Below are 18,223 nucleotides of genomic sequence, written 5' to 3'. Positions count from 1 at the left end.
ATGGATTATGAAGAAACACGTAGTAATGTGCATGTTCTATTAGAAAATCCATTCAAAAGGTATAGATAGGTACTTAATGTGAATATATGAAGATATGTAAAATGTGTGCACAAAACATAGTAAATGGTGCAGTAGTCAAACAGCTATGTAAAAACTCTCCATGGAAACACGCACAATGTTATTTTGGAGTCTAGCTTTTAGTTCAGAAAGAATATATGAGTGGACATCTGCTGAGATAGTATTTAAAAACATATTCCGCTCTGTACAAGTACATTCTTTTCTTGGTGGCCACTCGATAACAAGTAGGATGTCTTCATGTCATCCTCCTATTTGTGAGTCCGTGGATGGCTGATCAGCCAGACAAGTACCTGCAGTCACGTGCTATATATTTAAACTCTAAGGCAACATCTACATTCATAGAATCATAGGGCTGGAAGGGACCTCAGGAGGTCGTCTAGTCCAGTCCCCTGCTTCAAGCAGCATCAACCCCAACTAAGTCATCCCAGCCAGGACCTTGTCAAGCAGGGACTTAAACTTTGAGGGATGGAGAATCCACCACCTCCCTAGGCAACGCATTACAACACTTCACCACCCTCCTGGTGAAATAGTTTTTCCTAATATCCAATCTACACCTCTCCCTCTTTAACTTCAGGCCATTACTCCTTGTCCTGCCATCTGACACGACTGAGAACAGTCTCTCACCCTGCTCTTTAGAGCTCCTCTTCAGGAAGTTGAGGGCTGCTATTAAATCACCCCTAAGAATTCTCTTCTGTAAACTAAACAAGCCCAAATCCCTCAGCCTCTCCTCATAGGTCTTGTGCTGCAGCCCCTTAATCGTTTTTGCTGCCCTCCACTGAACCTGCTCCAGCACATCCACATCCTTTTTATACTGGGGGCACAAAACTGGTCACAGTATTCCAGATGTGACCTCACCAGTGCTGAATAGAGGGGAACAACCACTTCTCTAGATCTTCTCAAAATGCTCCACCTAATGCACCCAAGTATGCTGTTAGCCTTCTTGGCTACAAGGGCACACTGCTTCCTAATACCCAGTCTTTCATCCACCATAACCCCTAGGTCCCTTTCTACTGTACTGCTACTTAACCAGTTGGTTCCCAGCCTATAACAATGCCTGGGATTCTTCTGCCTCAGGTGCAGGACTGTACGCTTCTCCTTGTTGAACCACATCAGATTTCTTTTGGCCCAATCCTCCAATTTATCCAGGTCACTCTGGATTCACTCTCTTCCTCAAACTTATCTACCTCTCCCCCTAGTTTTGTCTCATCTGCAAAATTGCTGAGGGTGCAATCCAGTCCCTCATCCGGGTCATTAATAAAGATGTTGAACAATTAATAAAGACATTGAACATTAGAGTGATCTGTTGACAGAAGTTTTTGTTGGAAGATACCTTCCGACAAAACTTCTGTCGACTGATGACTGACAGACAGCAAAGCAGATTGCCCTTTTGATCCACTCTGTCAACAGTGTGTGTCTGGACTGCCCGGCCAGTCCAGACAGAACAGCCACCTGGAACACTATCAGACAGGGTCACATGGCTGGCAATCCCTTCTGAAAGCCCCGGTGAGATGCACCTATAAAGGGCCTTCAGAGACCACCCGTTTCCTGCCTGTGCTGAGGCATGCCTGCCTCCAAGGGCAACAGCACAGCTGCCAGAGCAAGGCTTCAATGCTTGCTGAGAGAGACATCACTTTCTGGTTAGCCATGGTGCCAGAGCAGCTCTCAGGGTTGCACTGGCCCCACCCAGAGGTACTTCAGTACCTGCTGCACCTCATCATGGCTGTCCTCCTCTTCCTTGGGGAGGGCAAGCCAGATACCAGCTTTGAGGAACTCACCATTGCTGCCACATGGTTCCACCTGCACCTGCCTGTCCCCCTCTCCCAGCCACAGAGGTAGACCTGAAGGCACTGCAACAGTTCCGACTGGTGGGACCAGCTGGTCATGGGGCAGTGGGATGACCAGCATTGGCTCCAGAACTTCCACATGCAGAAGGACACCTTCCAAGAGCTCTCAGCCAGGAAGGTGTCCTTGGGGGACTGTCAATAAAAGTGCTGTATTCTGTCAGTTTACTGTCAGCAGAATGCCTTGGCAATCTGGATGCTCTGCGGGTTTAGTCAACAAAACCCCCTATTGTAGGCATAGCCTGACAGTTTACATTTTCCAAGCTACCTTTAAAGAACATTAGTTTGCACTTTCAGTCTTGGGAGGTTAAAATTAAGCACCCACACTACTAAATATCAGGTCTCTCCTTTGGGTTCCTAAAGCCAGACAGGTAAGTTTGAACATGGGATCCTATTGTACACTTAAACTTGCAAGAACTGTTTATTCCAACCCAGTTCTACCCTTTTGAAGGCAGCAAGTTAAAACATCTTCTTTTGCCTCTCTGATGTATGGGTATTTCTGTTTTTACTTCTTAACTCAGCAGTTTTGGCATACCTTATGGAACTACATCTAATATTCTTTTCTGCAGACCACATACTTTTTGGTGTCACTAAGATTTTTCGGTCAGAAAATTTTCAAATGAGTGACAAATTAATTCAAAATGGACAGTTATTACTGTTGTATTTATCAGTACTGTTTATGGATAAAATGTCCATCCACAGACACAACTCAATCTCTCCCTCCTCATACAAGGTTTCTCATCGGACTGCACTGTCCGATATCATGGGCACCATCCTGGACCTGGAACTTTCCATGTCCTTCTCTTTTTTCATAGTCTATGAACCTAGCTATCCCAGTGTTTGCAATACTGTCCATTATGTCAAGTCTTCAGATACACACCAAGTGAAATCTAAAACAATGTCTTCGTCTCCCACAGCGACTACTGCAAATCTCTTCTCTGAGGTCTATGTAAGTCCCAGCCCTGCCATTTCTAGTCCATGAAGAAACACGCACATGGCTCTCCTTTAATTTCAGGACACAACAACACCTATTGAAAAGCAAGCAATCGCGTAATGCCCCATGAAGTTGATCTAAACTACCAAAAATATCTTGTCTTTCTGCTCATCAGCCTCCATCCTCCACTCATCCAGTACTGATTTCCTCTTTGCCCTTTACAATATACACATCACTGTTACTACAAAAGCCACCTCCTCTGACATTCATTACTAACATTTGTATCTATTTATTATTTCCATTTCATTGCCCTAGTGGGCCAACTGATGAACAAGAACCCCCCTGCTCTAGCTGAAGTACAAACTCAGAACAAAAGGATTGTCACTTTCTGTAAGAGCTTACAATTTAGTGCCTTGTCTAGGACTTCAGATTTGTTGCAGATCAACTTGAGTTGCTTTGTATTGAAATATCCAGCATCCAAAACAAAAATACTTTGTCACAACTCATCTGGCCTGTGAACATGTGTTCTTAACCTTGTGTTAGAAACAGTCTGGCTTAAATGTGGGACGATTTTACCTGCACTAAAGAAAGAGCGGGTGCCCCCTCATTCCATGGCAGATAATATGCATCTCCCGAGTTCTTCTGTCAGCATCTGATGTTTTGCTAGATACCTAGACTTCCTCTCATTGTGTGTGTGCCAGAGACTCCCTAATAAATATCGCCTTGACGTTTAAGTGCTCACATACAGCCAGGATCTTATCTTTGTGACTCCAGCTTATGGGGACTTGATACCCACGTCATGCTCCTGCTCATCGAGCAATCATGCCTCAGTGAGTTGCACATCAGTAAGGGGTCCTGCAAATGTCTTGGATGTCACTGCCCTCTGAAGAGAGGGGTGAGTACAGAAACATCTGAAAGAGAGCCAGGCAGCAAAACAGGGCTGGACTTGTGAGGCACCCAGGGCAAGCTAGAACTCTATAGATGCCAATATTTTTAATGGTTCACTCTTATGTCAAATCAGCCGATTCCTGTTACAGTAGCTCCAAGTGCCTCTTGAAGGCAAAGAGCTATGAGGAGGAACAGAGGGGTGTTGCCAAGACAAAAAACAAAAAGATCAGACACAGGCTTAGGTTGAACATTACATTTTGCTGTTATTTAACAATACATGCACACTCCAGAGGATAAGTTTTGACTATGGCCATACTATGCTGCCTGTGAGCTTCTGGCCCACTGCTTCTGCAGTGCTGTTGCCCTCCTGGTGAGAGAGAAGAGTATACTTAAGGTAAAGCTTTCCAAAGGACGGTTCCAGTTGGCTGCCACTATGAGTGAAGGAAACTGTAGGTGAATGGCACTAATGAGTAATAGCACTGAGAGAGATGGGAACAACAGGAGCAGATGGTTTGATGAGCGTGTTGGCAGGGGGAGAGAAAGCAGAGTTGTTGAAAGCTCCCTCTCTGCATGTTGATGATGACAGGGGGCACTGGAGGAGGGGTGGGGTGTTGTTCCCTTTGGGAACAATGGCAACGGAGGGTGCTATGTGTATACACAATGTGTCTGCTGGTATAGTTAAAGGATTCTCTGTAGGCTTCTCCCGCAGCATGCCTTGTGACTATGTGGCTAACATAGTGCAGCATCAAAATATATGCTAGGGTACCTCACTACTGACCAGAAGTTTGGGCCTGATAAAATATGAATGGATGCAACCAGGGTTTGAAGTGGGCAGAGTCAGTGACCACACCCCTTGTGGTTTCCTTGGAAACCTTACCAAGGTGAAACAAGTATAACCAGTGTAGCAATGGCTCCCTCAGTTCCCAGAGGCCTGAAACAATAGCTCAGCTGCGTGAACCGTCCCTTTCCTCTCACTGGCCAATGATGGGCAGTTCAGGCGTCCAGTGACTGTTTACTCCTTCACTGTCAATCACGTGAGAGAAGAGAGGGAGAAACACAGACCTGCACGCTCCGTCAAGAGCGGCTCCTCATTCTGGTGCCATCCGTGGAAGTTGTTTGGCCAATACCATCACTCCCCCCACTCCACACCTCCCTACACCGGCTCCATCTGATCTCTGGCATCAGAAGACCAGGGGAGCAAGTTGAGTCCTTCCAAAGCAAAGCCAGTTCCGCAGAGCCCAGCTACTGCCTCCAGCCAAGTCACCCAGTCTGGGGAACGGTGGCAGGTTTGTGTGGGCAGAGAGAGTGTGGGACCAGACGGTTTCCTTCCTGATCTGAAGCTTTCAGCTCCCACAGCTGCTGCAGCCCTCTGCAGAGTCATGCAGACACCACCACATCAGTGACACCCAGCTCATGTTTTTTAAGCTTTCCTTTGCAACGATGAGGGCCAGAAACAATTGCTCCCGCACAAGCCTTGATTTTGATCTCATCGCACAGCTCTGAGATCTGGAGCCCTAGGCACACACCTGTTGTGCCCATTATGGAGCTGAATCCCACTGAGGGGTAAACACACCTGAGGAGACCTGCAGAGCCTAAGGAATCACCTTCTGAATACAGGTTGAACCTATCTCATCCAGCACCCTTAGGAGCTTGGTGCCGAAAGAGAGGATTGGACAGATCATAGGAGGTCAGTATAGTCCAGCAGCATTGCCAACACTTCCACTGCTTACTAGGCTCCGAGAAGACATTAAAGGGTAAATTGCAGGTAAATGCCACACTGAGAGCCAGGACTGGTGGCTGTAAGCAAACTTCACGGGACCACAGGGAAACTTGGCCACACTCATGATGAGTGGTCATCCAGCTAACTAAAATCATGCCAGATTATGCATGTTGCCAGATGAGCGCGCTCTGGATTAGAGATTCAACCTGCATTTGCAGCATCTGCTGTGTGTGGTGTCTGATTTTAGCATCTCAAGTGGCTGGAACTTGGCTTTGGGCCAGAGTGAGGGAGGGGACTACCACCTTCATTTTTACAGCTAGAGTAATGAGTGCAACATAAACAGGACTACAAAGTTCAGTGTGAAAAGAAGTTGAGGACCAAAGATTCTTTATGGCCCAGGCAAACCTGTCCTTCCCTGGTCTGATATCTAAGTAATCAGGATACCTGCTGAAACTCACATGGGTTTGCTTCACATTGTTTTACCATAATTCCATGACAAACCAGTGTGAAACGGCATATTTTTAATGGGAAAACACCCCATGTGTAACCCATTAGAAATTTCTATTCAGCACAAATACAAACCACTGTGAAAATCCACATCTCAGTCTTTATGCCTAACCTTTCAAACTTGGGTGTCTAAAGCTTAGGGACCTTAAGCAACGTAGCCTGATTTTGCTGGGCTCCCACAGTTCACACCAACAATATGACGGGTTGCATGAGCCAGAACAGCATAGTCTCACACTCAGATTTTTAGATATGAATTGTAAAATGTGCATGAGATATATACAGTTCCTTAGCACAAGTTAGTAGAGTAACAGGAGCTCTACCAAAGCCTTACTCAATACTTGGTTGCTGGAACTAGGAGTGCAGGGGGTTCTGCAGCATCCCCTGACCTGAAGGGGTTTCCATTTTGCACAAGCTACAGTTTGGGTCAGTGACTCCCAGCACCCCCAGTTGACTGGGCCATTAAAAATTCGGTTGGTGCACCGGGTCTAAGGCCGGCTCCCTACCTGCCCTGGTTCTGCACAGCTCCTGGAGGAAGTAAGCATTTCCCTCCAGCTCCTAGGAAGAGATGCAGCCGCAGCAGCTCTGGGTGCTGCCCTTGCCCTAAGCACTAGTTCCACAGCTCCCATTGACTGGGAGCTTTGGCCAATAGGAGTTGCGGGAGTGGCACCTGCAGTCAGGGGCGGCATGCAGAGCCACCTGGCCCCTGAGCCTAGGATTTGGCGGGAAATGCCAGCTGCTCCCGGGAGCTACCTGGGACAAGGGCTGCTCAGAGTCCACACCCTGAACCCTGTCCTGCACTCCAACTGTCTGCCCCAGGCCTGACCAATCTCCATCTTTCTCACACACACACACGCACTCTCACTCTCTCTCTCCCCACCAACGAGCCCGCACCCCCTCCTACACTCCAATCCTTTCAGTCCAAGCCCAGATCCCTGTGCCCTCATCCCCACTGCACCCCAGAGTGCCTCCAGTCCCAAGCCCCTACCCTTCCTGAATCCACCCCCCCCGCCTCACCCCAAAGCCCAGATACTCTCCTACACCCTATCCTCCTGTGCTAGCCTGGGCCCCCTCCCACACTCAACCTCTAGTCACTCTGAACCTCTAATTTATGGGCCAGCCCTGAACCAACCCCCTAGCCACAACCCTCCCTTCCTCTCACACTCCAACCCCGGCCCAGAACAAGGAAAATAAGCAACAGAGTGAGGATGGGGAAGAGTGAGCAACGGAAGGAGGAGGTGTGGAGTGAGCCAGGGGTGAGCCTTGGAGAAGGGGCAAGGCACAGATGTTTGGTTTTCCACATTCAGAAAGGTGGCAACCCCATTCAAGCCCTGTGATGCAGTAGCACCCCCAGGCTGCATAGCTCCAGCACCTGTGGCCCTGTGCCTCAATCTCTGCACACCATCCAACCATTGTACCAGATAAGGAATTAATAACTTCCACGATAATGTTTTCATGGTCTTTGGCATTGTAGCATGTGAGCCACGCAGACACTAACAAATTTACCTTCACAGCGCCTTCATTAAATAGGAATGTACCATTACTGTAATTTTATAACAGTTGAACCAAGCGCCTGCAGAAAAAGCCAAAATTTGCCAACATGGAAACTTAATTTTGCTTTTCTCAGTGACTGGGCACCTGACTGAAGACACCTAGAGGCTAATTTTTCAAAGTACTCAGCATTTTACATCACTATATATAATCACAGCACTACACAAACATTAAGTAACCCAACCAACCTCCTGGGGTATAGAGGAACAGATTTTCTTATCCCCCTTTTGCAGATGGGAACACTAAAAAGAAGGCTGGTGTGATCTGAACAGCCAGCTAGAATAAGAACTCATGACCTCCTAAGTCTTCACGCTTCTTCCTTTGGACCACATGGTCTTTGCTGGTAGTACCATCCATCCATAGCTTTAGCTGATTTGGGATGCAGTTGTGAAGTCAGGGCAATGACGAAAATCAAGCCATGGTGTCTCCATTTGGGCATTCAAAACGAGGAACACCAATAATGGTCACTAGTGGCACTTTCGGCTTTAGTTACTTGCTCAGTATTCCATAGGAACTCCGTAGCAGAGGCGGAGAGAGAAAATAATTCTCCTGTGTTTTATTTACCTAACTTACCCACTTGTTCATCTTCGGTCTGCCCACATCCCAACCTCTATGGCAAGAGGGCCTCTAGACCTCAGCTTCACTACCTACACAACTCTCATTCGTTCCTTGAGCACCATCCACTCTCTGCCCTGAATAATGTAAGAGACCTATGTAAACGTTAGCATGTGATAACATAATGAAAGACCGTGTCATAATGCACAAGAGGAGGCAATTAAGGTGGCACTGATTTAATTTAAACATTTCCTAAGCTTCTAGTGCTTGACTTTGCAAACTTAGCAACAAAACACACATGCCTCTGAGTACCTCACCTGCCCATAAATCCACATCAACCAAGCCTACTGCATAATGCAGCCATTCTCTGCTCATCAAAAAAAGTCCCACCAAACCATATCACAGCATTTTTTTTCACATATCTGTGAGTGTAAATATGTGCGTATGGGTGACAGCCATTAAAAAAAAGGTGATCAGCATTACCTTTCAGAACCAACTCGATGGGCTAACCTTGAAATCAACATATTACTTTATTTAATAGGAAAAAAGTATGTATCCTGTGGTGTATGAAATATTTTGATTTTTGTGCTTGCTGTGGGGCAATGCAAGGGCAATTCATGACAGAGGCTCTTCTAGAATGAAAGAGACTCCCCTTTCTCTCAGAGAGGTTATACATCTATGTTCATTGTTAATGTCCCTAAAATAACTGTAGTCTAGACTAACTGTATGCTTGCTCTATGTACATGGAAAATACAGGATATTCCAGATGTGACTTCTTTGTGCTCAGAACTTCTTTGGAAAGCGGCATCTATCAAAACCACTTAGAATCCAACAGACTGTACTTACTGTGAATTTTTCCAATCCTGTTGCTCCTGCATTTCCAACAAATATGCCAGAACTGGATTCAAACTGCAAGGCCTGAGCTGACCTCCGAAACTGAACTTTCTTATATTCTTCACAGTCCATGAACAGAACCATGTCATTTCCCTGCACAGTCACTGTAAACCGATTCCATTTATTAGTCATCACTGGAACTTTAAAGGAAGCAGCTTCTCGGGAGATGGAGGAACCAGGCTCTGTGTAGTACATGATTATTCTCTGGGTGCCATCATCTACTGGTGATAGTCTCATTCCCAAGTATATAGTTTTCTGAAAGGCATCAGTAATTGCAAATAATACACCTCCGTCATCACTGTTTGGTTTTACTGTAACAACAATAGCAAAATCCCTATAGAAGGTCTGTGGTATTAAAGTCCTTGTCAGACGGCCGATGTTAGCATCTGGTCCAAAACTGTAAGCTGGAAACCCTCCATAGCCAGTGATAAAGGAGACAGAAGGAGGGAGTGGAACTCCTATTAGCTCTGTCAGATCAAGATGCCCCTTTGATCCTCGCTCTGTAGCATGAGACAAAAATACGTTATTTACTCTGGTGTCTACGTTTTATTTAACATTGCATGGCTTAGCAAAATTATAACACTACTATTCGAATCCCCCGGTTTAACAAGGTGCTCAAACACATGCCCAACTTTAGCACCTGAGAAATCTCATAGATTGATAGTCCTACTCAGAAATGTGATTATATTAAACATAGAAGTGAGCTGGGGGACCAGTTCTTCTGCAAGTGGCTCCTACAAAAACACTCTCCATTAGCCATCCATAAACCACATCTTACATGACTCACAGAGAGGAGATGAAAGAATGGAGAATTGATTCCTTTTGTGATTCTGAATAAACAAAAATTTTGTAACATAGGCATGACAAAGGGGGGAAGCAACAACTTTGTATAAACAGAGCAGGGGAGTTTTTACACATGTGGGATAAAGTTACCAGTTGGAGAAAATTTTTGCATGGAACATTTTTTCAATAGTGAAAGATGAAGACTTAACGCCTACATGTTTTGTGAATTCAGGTCAGTTTTAACATTGTTTTGGGCAAAAAGAAACTTGCAAAACAAACCCCAGAGTTTTATTTTGACACTTTGTAAATGAAATGTTTCGGTTTTTTTGGGTTCAAAATTACATTTTGTTTCTAAACTTCCTGTTATTTCTTTTACAACCAAAAGATTTAAAATGGTATTAAAGCCAAAATATTTAATTTTGTCTAAACCAAAATGTTTCATTCAGCTTAATTTGAATTTTCCACTTAATTTACTAAAATTCACACTAACCAAAAATAAATAAATATAACCTGTTATTTGCACAGCTCTAGTTATGAGTAAGACACCTCAGAGAATTTACTTTAAAGTAGGTGTGCCTGATATCTCATTTTTTATCAGAACGCCTAGTCACAAAAGAACACTGTTGCTCTAATCAGCACTGCTGAGCAGTCTGTTTAAAAGTCTGGTCAGTGGGGTCTGGCCTGGCTCTGTCTGGATGCTGGAAGGAATGGCATGTCCTTCCTCCAGCTTTCCCACACAGGGCAGCTGGGGGTTGTGCGTGATGCCTCTGCTCTGAACTCTGACTGTTCCATTGGCCAGGAACTACAGACAGGGCAGCACCTGGAGCCAGCCGGCCACACCTCCCACTTAGGAGCCAGAGGGGAGCCATGTTGCCAATTCCAGGAGATACCTGAGGTCAGCACTATGCAAAGCAGGCACTCTGCACCCCTCCCCCCATATCCCACCGCCCACCCCAGCCCTGAGCCCCCCACTCCTGCACCAAAACTCTCCCCCAGACCTCACACACGCTCCCACATTCCAACCCCCTGCACCAGCTTGGTTAACATAAGCAAGCAAGTGCAGGCAGAGGAGGGACAACAGGGTAAAAGGGCTGGACTGAGCAGGGGCAGGGCCTCAGAGAAGGGGTAGAACTTGGGTATTCAGTTTTCTACAATCAGAACATTGACACCCCCTCTCTAAATTTTGCTCAAAACACATATGACAAGGATTTTTGATTTTATTTTATACCATTTTAGAAAACATTGTTCAGAAGTTTAATCTCAGTTTGAAATCAGGGAATTTCCATTCCATAACAAACAGAAGTAACCGTCCCCACAAATATGCCTGGGAGAAAATGAGCCACATTTCCTTAACCTGTTTCTGAAGATGATCGTCTATTGTCACTTAAAATATCAAAACTGTTTTCAATTACTTTCCATAGAAATTCACTTCCAAATCCCTCATGCTTTGGGCTGGAGCTTCAGACTACATATGAGCACGGTGGCATGTGCCAGCTCATGCCAGAGCCCTAGGCCAATTCATTTAGGTCATAGTATAGATCAAGCAATGGAAAGCAGATATACTGGGCTCTGGGTAAACAGTTTCTTCTTCCCTGAGAAACCAAGGCCAAGCCCCATGCAGCACAATCAAGCAGGCACCTGGGGCTAATGAACTTGACAGAAGCAGCAGGCTAATCAGTTTATCTGCAGCCCATTAAAGAACTGCTGGGGTTTGTTTAAATGGTCTCCCTGCAGGGAAGGCAGGAGCCCAAGGCCTGAGAGTGAAGAGGCACACTAGATGTGAGCTCAGGACTGGGAACAACTGAGGATATTGAGGAGAAGAGACACATTTGCTGGATACCAAAGCAAAGGTACTGGGTGGGTTTGGGGAAGTGCTGCAAGGAAGGAGCTGCCAGATTGGGAGTATGGGAAACTCTGTCTGTTGCCACTGGGCTTGAATCCAGGAATAGAGGGCAGGCCCAGAGTTCCCCCTCAATGTATCCAATGCCACTACAGGGACTCCACTGAAGGGGAAGTTGGACTACCAAAGGGTTTTTACCTGCAAACTGTAGACCAGCTGATGATAAGGATAGCTCAGTAGGCTATGACCCTTGTCTCCAGTAAAGGGAAAGTGGCTGTGTAAAGGATCACAGTGAGCCTCTGAGGCAAAAGACTAATTTGCTGGAAGTGCAGAACCCTCAGGGCTTGGCCAGAGTTTTGCCATAGATGTGAAATAAAGAACTGGAGAAAAACCCCATCTCAGGAAAATCTTCCTGCCAGGAAGGTCTATTGGGCTATAGGATCATCTCTCGAGGAGGAGGGTGAAACGTTCACATCCTGAGAATTCAAAATTAAAACTGTGCAAAACAATAGTAGATGCACAGGAGGGAATAATCTGTAGAAGATGGTGCATTTGATGACCAAACAGGCCTTTTCAAATCACAAGGTTCTACAACTGTCTGAATCTTCCCCCAGCCACTTTTTTCAATGTAGCAATTTAGTTAAGTTTTTATGCAGTGCACATTGCAATAGCAGCTGAATGTTAAAATTAATATAACCATGCCACCTGCATAGGTTGGATAAACTCCATCATAACAACTGGGCAAAAGCTATAGAGATAAGCCTCCCTGCTGCAGACAAGGTTAAACTGAAAGCCTTCATTAAACGTTTCAGTTAAAAGCCTGGTGGAATAAATGCACTGTACACCTAAGCAAGACTAACTAATTGGCTCTGGTGAGTAGCCAGAGACGTTTCACAGGAGGAGGCCTTTACTGAAATGATGCAAGTAACTTTTACCTATCTATGCATATGCTTACACAAACAAAATGATTTATTGCCTTATCTGATTACTCACAACACTATTTTTTGCAACAGATTTACTGTGCATACTGCAGTCACACCTTTTGTGCTCTATTCTGCCTTATTGTTCCCACTTACAGTGCAGGTGCAGTACAAACATGGCGGGAATCTCTTTGTGCCCTGAAGATCTTACCATATAATTAAACCCAAACCAAATTACCTCTCTCTCTCTCTCCTCCAACTTCAGGTTCAACAGGAATTCTCTTACAGACCCTAGGGTACTCATTGAACTTAGTGCTCACCTGCTTGTCCAATTTTATAAAGATGGGGGGTTTTGCTCTCATTATTTTTTATTCTCTAACAAACAAGAATGGTTGGTTGATTTTTGCTGCTTTTTGTTTTCTTGAAAACCAGAAAATTCTGGTCAGGGGACCAAGCAGAACTAACCTAAATATTTCTAGGATTAAAAGATTCTAAAGTGAAGTTAACATTGAGCAAACAGTCAATAATTTAAGAGGAAAAGTTCATACATAAACATCTTATACCAGGAGTCAGCAACCTTTCTGAGGCAGAGTGCTGAAGTTTGACTTTTTGACCTCTGTGTATGGGCCAAATGCCACTAATAGTCCTACTCACAACAGCTTCATTGATAAATAAAGATGCTGAGCTTTACGGTGTAGGTGGTGGTTGGTAGCATTAGCTTGTCCTGCAGCGTCCAATACGCTGTCCGCTCACCACATGTGGCGAACTGGACAACGTGATGAGGCCAATGTGGCTTGTGAGAGCCGCACAGGTGGAGCGTCCTCTGCGCATGCACCCCACCACTTGGTGGAACAAGGGTGGTGGCAGCGGTGGAGGTGGCTCTTCCTGTGGCACGCTCACGCTGTGGGATGGCGCAAGGCTTGGGCAGCTCAGGCAGCACAGCTCTTGGAACTGGCACTGCACTGTGCAGCTCTCAGGGATGCATAGCACAGGACTGGGCAGCTCTGGTGAGTCACCAGAGGTGCGGGAGGTAGGGTGCCTGGCCGGTGGGGGGGGGGGGGACCACGTGGCCATCGGTTGACTTGCTTTTGGACACCACTGAGCTAGTCTTTTGTTAATCCACAGGCAGCCATGACTTTGAGCAACTGCCTTGCTGCATAGCGGAGGAGGGGTGGGGCTGAGCTCCATGTGCCACTCTTGACACCAGTGCCAGGGATTGCTGACCCCTGCTTTATACCAATTTATGCTGACAGAGAAAGCAGGACCTTCTTCCAAGGAACTTATCGTACAAGGCAGTGTCAGAGCGAAGCATCAAATGGAAAGTCTGCAATTCTAAACTAAGGCACGGAAAAGTCAGAGAAGCCTTCAGGGAAGCCTACACTTCAAGGGCCTTTCAGTTTTGTGGTGAATGTTAATAGCCTTAGTGGGAAGGGAGACAAAGACCAGGAAGTTTGATGTTAAAGTTAACATTACTGGAAACCCAAAACACGAGAGAATGTGGAAATTCACACGGGAAGGAGGCAGCCCACCTATTTCTTAAGCTTCCAGCGAAGTTTCTGCCCCAGGAGATAGCAGCAGAAGGTGATCATGTGGTCAGCAGTAAGTTTTTTGAGGTATTTGGAGTAGGACAGCAGACCAAGGATGTGTCCTTCCATTAAACTAATCTAATTGATTTACACTTTGTCTCCCACTTTCCACGCCATAGAGAATCTGCCACAATGCATAAGAAATATTTTCTCGCCAGGGTGACATCCCTTTTAAAAATATGTTTTAATCTGCAAACAGCATGTCAGATGAATTCATGGAGTGAGCTCTCAGGGGATTAGCTTATATTCTATGACCTGCCCTGGACAGCAGGTGAATCTAAAGTGGGAGGCTTCAGGGCGGCTAGCTTGCTGGCCTCCCTCCACCCCCCCACCACAGCCTTGAGTTCTTTTCCCCTCACACGCTCAGCTGGAGGAGCACCAGCCCACCCACCTCAGTCACCTGACTCCTCAGGCTACTCCAAACCACCCCAGCAATTCCAGCCCCAGGTCACCCCATTCCCTGGTTGCCTGGAGCTGTCCTGGCCACCAGCAGGCTCAAGCCCTGAGCTTCAGGCTACTGGCTAGAACTCAGGCCTTGCCTGCTTCAGGGGCAAATGGGGAGCAAGAGGGGGGCATCAGGGTGGAGCACAGGTGGGGGCTACATTTTGGGTTAGCTTAGCCTCTCCTGGCCCATGATACCCACCCCATGAGGCCTACTTCTGCAAGCAAAAGGCTACACTTTAGATATCCAACCCACTTGACACCATAATTTAAGCCTACTGGAGGCGAGATGTACCCCTATTTAAAAGCAAAGCTTTTAAAATGGGAGCTTAAACCTGCACTTCTATAGCCCTGCATGCTGAAACATCTCACCACAGTGGAAGCGAAGAGTTGCACAAAGCTCTCTGTAGCAGCTCAAGTTTGTGCATCACTGCCCCTATGTGCCCCCTCCAGAGTACAGTGGCACACACACAGCTTTACTTTCAAGTCAAAAGCTCCCCTCAAAACACACAGAATGATGTGTACCAGATTTCTCACAACACTTTAAGGTGAGCCTTTTATCCCAATAACATTTATGATGGCAGAGGAAGTATGGACTTCCCTACAAGGAAATTGTTACATGAAGCAGTGTCAGGTCGAGGCAGAACATGGAAAATCTGCAGCTCTAAAAGAGGTCAAATGGTATATCAGACAAGCCTTTAGAGCTACAGATTTCAAGGGCTTTCCACTTTTGTGGTGAACATCAGTAGTGGCACTTATCTTGCTACTGTAGGCGGGGAGGGGCAGGGAATAAAAATATATTTTGAAAAAGTTTTCACTTAGAAGTTCAAGTAGATGGTGTTTGCGGGGGAAAAAAAGAAAGCAAGAGGGTAAATCAGTGAATGAGCAAGAGGGAGCTAGCAGTGAAGCAGCACATAGGCCTGTACCTGCCCTGGTCTCTGCAGACCTAGTGGGGCCCATGACACAGCAGACAGCCCAATTTTGCAGGGACTCCTGGCATGACAGCATACAAAGGACTCTTTGTACCGTGGTTGGCGGTTTAGTCATTACATGAATATCATCTAGGCCCCCCTTCAGGTGATGAGGATGTGCGAAGACTACATAGACTACTCCAGCTCTTAGGAGAAATAGTGATTGTGGAGCAGCACATAATTGCGAATCCACCTGGTGCATGTGGAATTTTCCAATGCTGTGCCTATTCAGACAAGCCACAGCATCTGAGACATAACTAAATGGAGATAAACTCCATTTTAACAGAATGGGATTGCAAGTCTGATATGCTCTTCTTAACTCATTGCAATGTATACATGTGCACTGAAGTTAGACTGAACCACCAGTCACGGTTTACCTGCGTATGAAGGTAGTGAAGGGTGGAAAATATTGGCAGTGTTCCGTGCTTAATCAGATGCCTGAATTTGGAAAAAAAAAGTTAGAAAAATTCAGGGAGATGGTGGTAGCACTGCTTCACATTAAGGCTGAGGCTGGCTTAACACATGTCCGTTAATTGGTCTCAAACCCACAGTGAGAATTTTCTCCCAGTTTTTTTTTTTTTTTTTGTTACTACAGTGTATTAGTGGCTATGTTTGAGCATTTCATGCTTCTTCAGGTTTCCCACTCTCAACTCGTAGAATTTAATAGTTACTAGAGAAATTCTTCCAGTTAGACAAGCTTTCGTTCATTATTTCCCTTACAGGCTGGGGGGGGGGGGCGGGGGGGAAAAAAATCACATATACATCTACACACTGCACTGCAAGAAGTGTGCCGTGGCACATAAGTGTGCCACTAAGCAGTGCTAAGCGTGCCTCAGAGTTGCACACCAGGAGCACCATCTGCTGCTCTGTGCACATGCGCCACCCCTTGGTGGGAGAAGCATGTGGCAGCAGTGGTGGCTCTGGGATGGCAGCAGTGATGGCAATGGCTCTGGTGAGTCACCTACATCAAATTAGAGCTGGGGGAGAGCAGGCTGGGGGTGCCATTCTGGGGGAGAGAGGGGATTGGGTTATTTATATTGGGTGTGCCATTAAATTATAAATGAGTGCCGAAGTGGTCCATGAGGTGATAAAGGTTGCTGAGTGCTGGTCTACACTATGGACTTTACAGTGGCATAGCTGTACTATAGCCTCTGCATCCATGTAGAGGTCAACTATGTGGCCACTCTACGCCGATGGGAGAGAACTCTACCACCAACATAATTAAACCTCTCCCAACAAGTGATGGTAGCACCTTCCCAGCAACTTGGCGCTGTCCACACTGGCGCTTTTGTCACTGAAATTCACCCTTGGACAGGAAGACATTTTTTCCCCATACCCCTGACCAGCAAAAGTTGTGCTGACAGAAGTGCTAGTGTAGACAAAGACCATCTTCCCAACAGCAATGACATCACATCCACAAGAGCATTTTCCCAAAATTGTAACAGAGGGAGGAAACGTAATTTGTAGCTAATCATTTTATACTGCAGTCCCCATTTCTCATGCTTCGCCATGCTAAGTTTAGAACCGGGTAATCATTAATGTATTAATCACCCTTATCTGACATGTCTGGGAGAGGTGCCTGACAGGATTTAACACTGTAGCATTAGCGCCTAATGAGTGCGTCATTCAATGTGTTAGAACAAAAGAGATATTTTTGATCACTGTATGTAAGCATTTGACAATGGCACACATCACTGTATTTGCATTATGGATGTGACAAGTATCTGAATCAGAGCTGATTTATACAGGCCACTAATCCAGTTCCCAAAGTTTTCAGGGGAGTATGGAACAAGGTGAAGATCAAGTTGCATTCAAAATCACTTAGTGACCCTGAAAAAAATAAAATGGATATAGAATTACATGCACATACCTAAGGCACTGATTGGCCCATCATATTATAGTATAGCCAGTCAAGCAGCATACATTTCAAGGCCTCAATATGGTGTCAGTGTACATCTGAAGGAAAATACATATGCATCTGTCCTTAGATAATGATACTGACCCAATCACAGTATAGGTTTTAGAATGGTGACATTTCTCCTGACACTATAGTGCCTAGTTATTCTGCAACAGCCATAAGAAATCAGGCAGCCTGATATTCATAAAGCTATCTTCAAAAGTGCTAATGCCAAAGGGACAGTTCCAGGATCTCTTTTAAATTCCAACCATGTAGGCCAAGAACTTTAAGAAGCCTGAAATTAAATCCATACCGAGGCTTCTGAATAACTGACCTCATTTTCCTGGGTGTTCAGCACTGGCAGTTCCAACTGATTGATTAAATTCAACACCTCTTCCTTAAGTGTCCATCTCATGGTTCTTTGCATTCACATGTCACCCAATGTTTAGGGTTACATCACTGTGTATGAAATCAGTAGGAGATTGGGAGCTTCTGCCACAATCACATTTGCACCTTTCTGAAACTTGGCTTATGTATTTTTTGCTCCATTAAAAAAAACTCACACCCCTTAGATATTTTCCAGAGGGGTTTTGAAATCAGTGTTAGTGTTGTTTTGTTCACCTCTTTGGCCTCTAATTTTGTGACCTGTTGTAATTTAAGAAGAAATTGTTTTTATTACATATCCCAAGTGTTTCAGGGGTTGAAAGGTGTTTTATCAATAAAATTGTTTTGATTATTTATCACTATTCAGTGTTTGGTTCCATTAGGCCCCCTAAAATTCAAAATCTTGTCCTAGTGCCTCATTATGATCCACAAAGTA

General features: G+C 45.4%; 1 protein-coding gene across 3 annotated transcripts in view; it reads right to left on the bottom strand.

Annotated features, from left to right (window-relative positions):
• The window catches only part of COL15A1 (collagen type XV alpha 1 chain), a 242,956-nt gene that overhangs the window by 142,438 nt on the left and 82,295 nt on the right, over positions 1 to 18,223 (bottom strand). For all 3 annotated transcript variants that reach the window (XM_074987940.1, XM_074987942.1, XM_074987941.1), the window contains one exon: positions 8,918 to 9,465. In XM_074987940.1, the coding sequence (XP_074844041.1) occupies positions 8,918 to 9,465 (548 nt within the window). The remainder of the gene's footprint in view (positions 1 to 8,917; positions 9,466 to 18,223) is intronic.

The sequence above is a fragment of the Carettochelys insculpta genome, chromosome 2, assembly GCF_033958435.1.
Source record: "Carettochelys insculpta isolate YL-2023 chromosome 2, ASM3395843v1, whole genome shotgun sequence".
NCBI classification, from domain to species: Eukaryota; Metazoa; Chordata; order Testudines; family Carettochelyidae; genus Carettochelys; species Carettochelys insculpta.
The sequence above is the reverse complement of the archived record's forward strand: the minus strand, read 5'-3'. Positions and strand labels throughout refer to the sequence as shown.